Raw genomic sequence first — 10440 nt, forward strand, 5'->3', positions numbered from 1 at the left:
TTCCTCTTTCTCTTTTTTTGATCCATTTTCCCCTCCTAGCACACTTTCTCTGTGTGTGCGTGTATTTAAACTTTATAATCCTCATCACTCTCTGCCTCTATCCCATGTCTTTTCCACCCTGAAGTGTGTAAATCTCTCCCCCTCTCCTTCCTCCAGCTCTCCCTGTCGCTGCACCCGTCACTCCGTAAATCCCCCTCAGCCTCCCCCACCATCTTGCTCTTACTCACAGATCCACACCTGATTTCTGCCTTATTTCATTCTCCTTGTGTTTTCACTCTTGCTGCCAAACTCGCTTTACTATTCCACCCTTTCTCGCTCTCCTTGTCATTATTTAACTTGTTATGCCCTCTCCATCATTCCCTGTACCTGTCTACTGATTTTGTCTCTTTCTTTTTTTTTTTGCACCCCCACCCCTCTGCTTTAGCCGGTGTCTCCTCCATCCCTGTGCTGTCTCTTTTCCATTAAATGATGAATGAATTCTACCTTTACCCCTTCACAGGAAACTGGATGCCTTTATTTACGATGCCGCGGTGTTGAACTATATGGCCAGGAAGGACGAAGGCTGTAAGGTGAGGGATGACTCCCAGCATTCTGGATCAGCCATTTGCCTGGCAGCTAGCTTTTAATTATCTGTAAACTTGTCCTTTCTCCAAGGTGATGACCATAGGCTCGGGGAAGGTTTTTGCCACCACAGGCTACGGTATCGCCTTGCACAAAAACTCACGCTGGAAACGTCCTCTTGACCTGGCTCTGCTGCAGCTGGTGGGAGATGGTAAGACAAATAATTAGTGCTGCGGATGGGGCGAAGGAAAAGGCCATAAGTAAAACGATGAGGTTGGGAAACGAGCGACAGCATGGCAGGAGGGTTGTAGGGGGTGGCAGAAGGAGGACACAGGGGGTAGATGAATGACAGGAGGTTGAGAAGTGGATGGAGGGAAAATATAGGACATAGGACATGTGAAAGCTGAAAGGTGGTTTGATTGTCACCGAGGGACTAATGATGTGATGGAGAGGGATGATGGGCCTTTATTCAACAGAGTGTTGGCCAGAAAACAGGATGAGAAAAAAACGAGAAGAGTATAGGGTTTAGAGTTTACCGTTTCTTGCAGCTTAAAATTGTAAAATGATGTCTGTTCGTTCCCAAGGGAATAGATGAATCTTATTTCAACGGTTTCAAACACGAAACACAGGAATGATGTTTGTTTGAGGGATGGTGTCCCCTTTTTCCGAGGTGAGGTGTTCCCCTACAAGAGCAAAAGATTACTTGTATTGTTTTTGTTTCTTGGTAAGGTTATCTTTGTTTTCTTTTTCATCACTTGCCGCTAAAGGCAAAAGAAGCAACACTATTTGCTGTGTTTGTCTGTATCGTTAGCTAAATATCTTATGAGCCGCTGGATGGATTTGAATGAAAACTCAAAAGTTCTCAACGAATGTACATCTACAAATGGTTAGTTTTGGTGCTGACCCTATTAAAGATGGCTGCTACAGCTAATTAGCCTGCACAAAAATGCTACAGTTCATCCAGTTTGAGCTACTGAGCTACAGTCTGGTGTGGTAGTAGCTGAGAGTGTTTCACAACAAAAACTCCAAGCACTGACAGTAGATCATGTGACATTTCATAATATCACATGAGACTGTGCACCATGTTATATCTTTTATTGTATATTGTATATTGAATTGTTTGGTTTTTCTTTTATAAAATGAATAAACTTATATATAAAATGAATAAACTTATAATAATAATTAAAAAAAATAATGTTATTTTAAAGCTCCATCATTTGTCATCATATGATGATCTAGTCTAAAGTTCTGGCATGAAAGTCACTTGGCGGTATGCATTCCTTAAAGAAGCGCTAGGCCTTTAATTTTATTCTTGGCATTATAAAAGAAAAAAAGTGGGATTTATTTGAGAGAGTGAGAGTTGTAAAAAGCCCCTTCTTGTGCGGTGACAGATTTACACAAATACAGATTAGCCCTGACTGACAAAAGCACTGAGAATAAGGAAGAGAAGGGGAAAACAAAATTGAAAGAAATGCCTGAAAATACTTTGGAAATGCACCAGGGGAAGAGAGGCACAGAAAATACTGTATATAGAAAAAATAAATACCTGATAAGAGCATTACTGGTGCACTGTCTGTTTACTTGTGTCTAGATGGAGAAGTTTCCTTGGCTTTGACTGAGGGATCTGCTTTTAGCAGTAGTTGTCAGTACATAAATGCCTGATTGTCATTTTGCACAGTCTGCCACACGCATTTATTGTCTCAATTGGACCGAGCTTGTTTGGCTTTTGCTCATGCTTTAAATCAGCTTTGCTTATGGCGTGGCGGACAAAGCCCTTTAGCTGTTTCTGGCATGCCGACACGTTAGCTGCTTACTCGCTGGTAATGCCCATTTGGTGCCAATATCTAATAAATAAGACTGGCTTCTGGAGCTGAATAGCTGAACCTGGGAACGAAAAAGTGTCTGAGTGTGTTTGTGTATGTGGAAGTAAAACAGTGGGCCCAGCAGCCCTGACGTGCTGGGATTGTTGTTTCTTCTAAGTTTTGGAAAATAAGCTCGTCTGTGCTTCGATTAATATAAATCATGAACATTGGCTGTGTTTACTGAATTGCATTTCTGCATCGAATGCTGAGAATTATTTGAAGATAATTAGAATGGATTACTAAGATCAGTTTATCGTGCTCTTAAAGGCTGCATCGCAGAAATCACTTTGTGGCACAAACTCCCAGGCATTGCACCTTCGGTTGTGTCTCGGTGTTGCATCATTATTGTTGCGTGCTGTGTTGCGTCGTATAATTTTACGACCGAGCCGGGGACAGCAGAGCACTTGGAAACCCTGTGAGCGTTTTGTTCTGGTTGCTGCCTCTGAGGATTCACGCCACAGCTTTAAGAGATGCTGCATTGATCTCTACATATTGTTTCACGATTAAACCAAAAGAGCTGAGTAGCAAGATTTCCTTTTCACTTCTTATCAGATCCACTCCTAGTTTTTTTTTTTCACGACTTTGATTCCTAGAATACATTATTCAGTGAGTAGATATTAAAATGCGAGAAGCTGTGGTTTCAGTTCTTGGCCAGCAGGATTTTTAAAAAATGAAACCTTGCAGTGAATGCAGAGAGGTTTGTCATGTCGAGATAAAAGCATGGCATTGTACGGGTCATGGTTTACTGCTCAACAACTGTGAGCTGCACCGTCTCTGGGTGTGTGTGGCATCAGGCCACATCTGGCATACTTAAAAATGCAAACATGCTCAGCGGCGCTTGCACATTTACATATGCATACACGTGCACAAACACACACACACATACATAAATACAGTGTCCTTTACTGAAAGTCTCTGCGGAGCACACGAGCCTTGCGTTTACAGCGCTGCCAGCTCTACCTGACCTGGCCTGCCAGAAACAACATAAGTGGAGAGTAGATTTGACACACCTGTCAGATTTGGCAGGCCCGAGTTGGCTGTGACTGAGAGGTAGAAATGACTGCCATCGCAAAGGTTGGGGGGGGGGGGGTCTAGGGGGTTACACAGTGAGGAGAGTGTCAGATTTAAAAGATGAATCACTGAGTCAAATGGCAGCCAACCCAGAAGAGGAGACTTCTGGATCAAAAGAAAATTAAATAAAAAAAGAAGAAAACCAGTTAAGATTTGTGAAGTAGAGGACGGACATGAGGCTATCTGTCCAAACTCTTCACTCCGGTTCCAGCTGTTTTTCTCATCAGGACACATGACCGAAGGTCAGTATCACTGATAAATTCACCAACCAACAGGACTTTGCTCTTGACTTGAAAATGCAAACCTGTCTGTCCTGGAATTCAAGAAGTCACACCACAAGACAGAAAGAAAAACAAGCACAATCCATTGATCCACCATCTGAAAGCCCTCGCAGTCTGCACATGTTGCCTAATTTGCATTCTAACTCATAACGAACTGAGCTTCTTCAATTTATTTAATCACATACTAATATATTGTTTTTTTTTTAACTCATTACTAAGACCATTCCATAGTTTCACTCCCTGAACTGAAGCACGTATTATTGGTTCTCGCTGGACACAAATTACAAATAACAATCATGTAAGGTTCAAGGTTCTTTACTCGAATTCTCATCACATGTGGTACATGAGGTGGAATGAAATTGTGTACTCAACGTCCCAGTTACATCCAAAAATTGCAAAAAATATAAAAAACAGTATATAATCATCTGCTTGCACAGACATGTTCGTGCTGCTGTTCAGCGTATTGTGTTTGTTTTTATACTATTAGTAGTACGCTTAGCGTATATTTAGTTGATGTTTTTCTTAGTTCATATCGTAGCTCTTATTACTGTTTTACTTTTACATTTTATTGTTGGATATAACTGGTACCCTGTGTACATAATGTCGTTCCACTACATGTACCACATGTGATGCGAATCAATCAATCAATCAATCACTCAAGTTTATTTGTATAGCACATTTCAGCAACAAGACAGTTCAAAGTGCTTTACATCATAAAAACACAAAATTAAAAGTCATAAAAACAACAGTCACCAATTAAGAAGTCAGTAACAAACATTAAATTTTGTAGAGTGCCATCAAATATGTTATGAATGACAATAAAGAATATCTTTATCTGTATAAGGATCTAAGATATATGCTAAATGAACGTTAACGATATGGTAAAAGATCTAAGATATACAGTACGCTAAACACCAATAATGTAAAATAATATGGTGTATTAAACAGCAGCCCGAACATGAGTTTATAGTGAGTAGATGGGTATGAATACAGCAGCTTAAAGGCAAGAAATCAGCAGCATGGATAATCAGCAGCATGGATAATCAGCAGCACAGATAAAATCACATATCACAGATTAAAGTGACATTACAGTGATTTTTTTCCCCACCTTACGGTGACTATCATGGCATTGTTCTCTTTTTGACCTTTTTTGAACAAATTCAAACAAAGTATAGTTCACAGCATGAACAACAATTTCCATTTGTTTTAAGTACACTATCTGTAAACGTTGAAGATCTGGAGCATATTTAAAGACCTTTATAGACTCCTGTAGTCCTAAAGCCATTTTTAAGTTTAAACGTTGGGTTTGTATTTGTTTCTCTAAATTCCAACACAGTATGACAGATAAAATTACAAAGGAGACGTATAAATAAAAAAAATGTTGACCATTTAATACAAAACACCAAAATCAAGCAACATTTGTCCTAAAAGTGAAAGTTTTGAATTGACGTAGACTGATATGAGTTTTTATTTGGCCAGTTTTGATGCAGATCTGCCCGTATTTAGCAATCACTGATGAACAAGTATGATTGTCCTTCCTATGGGTCCTTTTGGGTCTTCAGATAGGCAGGGAGGACAATACTGGACCCAAATACTCTTGTACAGTATGGGCAAGGGTAAGTGTTTGAGGTGGTTTGCTTGGATTGGGCTTGTTTGGTGCCAAATGTTGTCATTTGTCTTTTAAGGCATCTCGGACGTTAGCACAGTGCAGCACCCTCACAGACACAATTTCTCCAGATGGCCTGTTTTTAACAGCTTCTTCCCAGGTTTTTTGTCTATATGGGGCCTTTTGGTGTTTGTTTTGATGTTGTCATAAATCTCTTCTTTTGGCCACCTTCTGTACATTTTCTTTTGTCAAATTGGGAGTAAAGGACTTGTGAGAGTCAAGCGTATGGATAACATGACCAGTCCACCTCAGCTGGAGTTGGACGATGGTGGCAGTAATTGTAGATATGCCAGCCTCCTGTGAAAAACTGCATTTGGTGCACAAATCCTCCCAACCTATCCTAAGGATTTTTCACAGGAAACACTGATGAAATGCCTCAAGTGCCTTCAAGTGCTTGTTGTATGCAGTCCAGATTTTTGAGGTGTACAGAAGAGTAGGTAGCTTACTGCTTTGTAGATGAAGGTTTTGGTCTGTGCCGGCTCTCAAAAGCTCTTTCCTTTAGCCTTGAGAAAACCCCACTGGCGCAGCTGAAGTAGTGCTGAATTTCATAGTCAATGACAACTTTTAATGACAGGAGGCTGCCAAGATATGGAATGTAGTCGGCTGATCTTTATAAACCAGGTCATCAATGGCCGATATTCAATAACAATTTAAAAAAAAAATATTTGTCAACATTAGTCTTTCATTTACCAGACCATATCAACAATCGCTTAACCTAAATAACAATGTATTTAACAACCATTAGAAGAACTTGTATGCCTAAAAACAATATACATTGTGAGCTACAGTAAACTGATTGTAGCAGCTTCTGCTGCATTGTCATTTTCCTTCTTGGTAATTGATCAAGTATGTACTAATATGGCTGATTGCCAGTTTTTTTTAAGTGGCCAATGTTGGCTGATTAATTGGTCTACTCTGTCGTTTAGTAAGTTGCTAAATCTAGTTTTGATTAATGGTTTTAGTCAAGATTGGTTAAAAAAAAAGGTGATCCCAGTTGTGCTCAGACTTGAGTGTTCTCATTTTAAGGGTTTGAGTCCAACTGAACTAAACAGCCACACATACCATTCACACAGTGTCAGATTGACTTTGATCCCACATATGTAAACATAATCAGGGTCTACTCTACATATAGGTGAACTTAAGATGGTAAGTTGTTACCTGAGTCTGCCAGTGGGCTGTAGTAATACTGTGTCCATCTGTTGCTGTAGCTGGAAGCCACGGTTGATTGACTAATAATGTTCTACGAGAGACACATTAGCCAGATCACACAGATGACTGAATCAGCTTCAGCTAAGTCTCACAAGCCAGGCTAACGATGTCTGTAATACAAAGGCGAGACCTTTGATTTTTTACTGTGTGGCGTGGTGTTGCGAGTAGATTTGTGACTTGTCACCCTTCTCCAGCCATTTGATGTGCTATAGTTCAGAGGCTGTAACATGCAGTAAAGTCAACCTTCAGACCTCATTATTGCGCTGCACCTCATGCTCCCATTGTTGTTGGTGTAAGAGACAGCTCTCATTACAAGTTCTGTTGGAGAATATGTCTCTTTAATTCCAACATGAATCATATGCACATCTTATGGCTGTCTATCACTATGGTTACACCAGCAGGCTCTGCAAGCTATCACAGGTTTATCAAGAAAGCTCAGATTCCTTATGACAGTGAAATCATAAATAAAGAGGTAGAGTTGTGGGTAAAGCAGACTTGCCTTGTTCCTGGTAGCTTAAATAATGGGAATCTTGAATCCCCTATAGCTTACCAGCTGGATGGAGATTCTGACCATCCATCCAGTACAATTAAATGATTATGATCTCTTTTTTCTGTCTCTTACCTATCAGTTTTTTCTCTCCTCTCCTTCTACCTTCTCTCATCCTTTTTTAAGCTGAGAAGTGTTGCTCTCTTTGTCATAATGGCACAATTTCAGCCTCTTATTCTCCATCTATGTTGCCCTTCTTTCGGCACCGTCTAACGTTCTCTGTCCGTCTCATTTCCCCTGACGCCTTTGTGGACAGAGACAGAATGCCGAGGCATTCTTCCCAACTCTCTCTCATTACTTCTCCCCCTTCTTGTCCATGCTTGTTTCACCCTTCCAACCATCACTGTGGCTTCTCGTCTCTCTTTCATCCCTTCTCCTCATTTACTCTTGGTTACAATGTTTAGATTAGGTTGTCAATGCCATTTTACTTCGTAGTGCTACTTCATTGTTTTAGACTCTCTATCTCTTTTTTCCTCAGTCTTCTTTCTCTTTGTTACTTCAAACAGTGTTTTATGATACTGACCTGTGACCAAGAGAAGTCACCTTGAATAATGGGCAAGCAGCAAGGAAGACAGTATAGCTGCACTTCAGTGTTTATTATTAGCTTTTTATCTAAACAACCCTGAAATAACTCCAAACCTCTCCACCTTTTTCCCCATAGTCAACACGATCCCTTTCCACATGTTTTATGTCTCGTCTTTTCCTGTCATAGTTTGCATTGTGAACTTTACCGCCCCCACTCCTCTCAGTGTTTTTCTGCCCTTTTGTTTTTCCTCTCTGCGCTACTGTTTTGACTTTATTTGCTCCCTGTCTCTCTTCCTTTATCCTCACCCTGCACTCTCTTGTTTTCCTCCTCAGATGAGATTGAGATGCTGGAGCGCCTCTGGCTGTCAGGTATCTGCCATAATGACAAAATTGAGGTGATGAGCAGTAAACTGGACATTGACAACATGGCTGGGGTGTTCTACATGCTGCTGGTGGCTATGGGCCTCAGTCTGCTGGTGTTTGCCTGGGAACATTTAGTCTACTGGAAACTGCGCCACTGTATGGCTACAAGTTCAGGCAAATTAGATTTCCTCTTGGCAATCAGCAGGGTAAGTGTTTTTGTCTTAGTGTGTAGTATATATGAATTTTTACACTAGCACAGCAAATGCATTGCTCTTTTGCTGACACTCAAAAAAACATTAACACGTGTTCAGTAGTGTACTTCTCATCACTGCTTGTCACACCTTGCAACATTTTATCATTATATGGATTGTGATGAGTGCTTTTCTATACTATCATTTGGAATGTGTGGTCTTGTGCCATCTGATTATTTTGTAATATTCATTGTCTATCTTGTTTATTTGACAGTGATTTTGATTGAAACAGCCCACACCATATCCATATGAGTAACAGCAACATTGATTGTTTTTGTTTTTCCACCACTATAATTTATTTACTTCTGTATGCAGTTTTACTTGTTACACACTGCACAGCTGGACTATAAGTGGAAGTTATCTAAAGACACAATGCACCATATATTATAAAAACTGAAAGTTATTTGGAGTCATTGTTTACGTCTGTTTTCAGTTTTACCCACTCAGTTTTTTTATTACATCTGCACCACAAAGGCCCCCACATACTTGGGCATACTTCACTCCGTGGAGGTCCGCGCGTACTTGACTCAATGCGGACTCAAAGCGGAAGTCTGCCAGACATGTCCATGCAAAGATACATTTTTATGACCATGTACGCATACTCTGTGTTGCACAATAAACTGCCTGGCGACGGTGATCACATTGAACTGTTTTGTATGCCACACCAACCGCTCTCTGTGGTCCGAGCAATCAGATGCAATGATGAGCAGCGCGACAGGTGTGGTGACAGTATGGTGGCTGCCCTGGTGGTGAAGAAACAGGCTAAGCACCCTCGAACTTACTAGAATCCATTCGAAAATATGCTAAATGTTTCTCACTGTCCATTGTCTTCATGTCCTTCACCGGTGGATTAAATTCCCCTTCTTCATCCCTGGTCTGGTTTATGTACCACCTTCTTTTCTTTTGTTTTATTTTTATTTTTTGCCAAGAGGCAAGCAATCTCTTCTTCCTCGTCTGTTGACGCCATGACTGAAATTGTGAGAAATGAAGGAATTTGTCACGAGAGAATAAAAATCTGTACACTCGAGTATGAAGTCTCGACCGTCTGCAGACAGTACGTGCGAAATCTGCGCGGCTCACCGAGTACCCACACTACGCTTGAGTATGTGGGGGCCTTAATGGTTTTCTTCACATACTATATGTTGTGTTTTTGTATTTTAAAACAAGCATTAAGTTGATATATTTTAGTGTAAGATAACAGATTTTTTTAAACATTTGTGTAGGTTCCCCTTTTGAAATATATTTTTTGTAAATTAACTATTTATTTGCAATCTTTTTCACATAGGGCATGTATAGCTGCTGCAGCTTTGAGGATGAAACAGCACCAGGTGGCCCTAAATCTTTGCCTTCACATCACCACACAGCAATGGTTACCATCCCATCCCAGCCACATGTGGTCACAACAACTGTGACCAACCCAGCCATTGCCATGGCGCAGCAGCAACCGCAACAGCAGCAACCTCAGCCTGTTTACAAAACTCCTTTACCAGGCTCTCCTCCCACTGTGGTGCATTCTGGAACTGGACTGGGCTCTTCCAACACCCCCATCGCTGGTGCGCCCCTCCCTTGCTCCACTTTCTTGCCCCGGCCAGACCGCAGGCTGGCTGTTGTGGATCGCTGGAGACTGCCTAAATCTGCTACAGCTACCAACCCTATGGCTGTAAGAGGGGCCATCACTGATATGGGACCATTTGCCCAGAAGGTTCCACCAAACTGGGCTTCAACTGCTGGAGGAGGTGGGGGACTCGATGGCTATAAGAGATACTATGGTCCCATTGACCCTGAGGGTCTGGGGTCCTGCATGGAACAGCAGGCAGGGTCCCAGACCCCCAAGACTATACCCAGGGGCCACCCTCAACCCCCTCCAGCTAGTGTGGCCTTCTACTCAGAGAAAGGCATGGACCATGGGGTGGGGAAGAGGGTGGTGGGAGGTGGCAGTGGAGGTCAGGGGAAAGGGCCTGGTAAACCTCTGGGCACTCCCAGACTGCCTCCTAAGAGTCAGGCCCCTTTGCCTCCTACACCTCCGCTGCCACATCCCTCTCCCCCTCTCCCTTCATCCTTCTGGAGAAAGCGAAGGCCCAAGAAGCCCAAAGAGCCTGGGGGG

General features: G+C 41.7%; 1 protein-coding gene across 1 annotated transcript in view; it reads left to right on the forward strand.

Moving 5' to 3' along the window:
• Nucleotides 1-504: 504 nt before the first annotated feature.
• The window catches only part of LOC119409753 (glutamate receptor ionotropic, NMDA 2D), an 11856-nt gene continuing 1920 nt past the window's right edge, over nucleotides 505-10440 (forward strand). Inside the window, exons 1-4 of the mRNA XM_037676651.1 lie at nucleotides 505-569; nucleotides 655-772; nucleotides 8056-8291; nucleotides 9622-10412. Coding sequence (XP_037532579.1) covers nucleotides 543-569; nucleotides 655-772; nucleotides 8056-8291; nucleotides 9622-10412 — 1172 coding nt within the window. The 5' untranslated portion in view covers nucleotides 505-542. The remainder of the gene's footprint in view (nucleotides 570-654; nucleotides 773-8055; nucleotides 8292-9621; nucleotides 10413-10440) is intronic.

Source organism: Nematolebias whitei, chromosome 5 (assembly GCF_014905685.2).
Source record: "Nematolebias whitei isolate Nwh7 chromosome 5, NemWhi1, whole genome shotgun sequence".
NCBI classification, from domain to species: domain Eukaryota; kingdom Metazoa; phylum Chordata; class Actinopteri; order Cyprinodontiformes; family Rivulidae; genus Nematolebias; species Nematolebias whitei.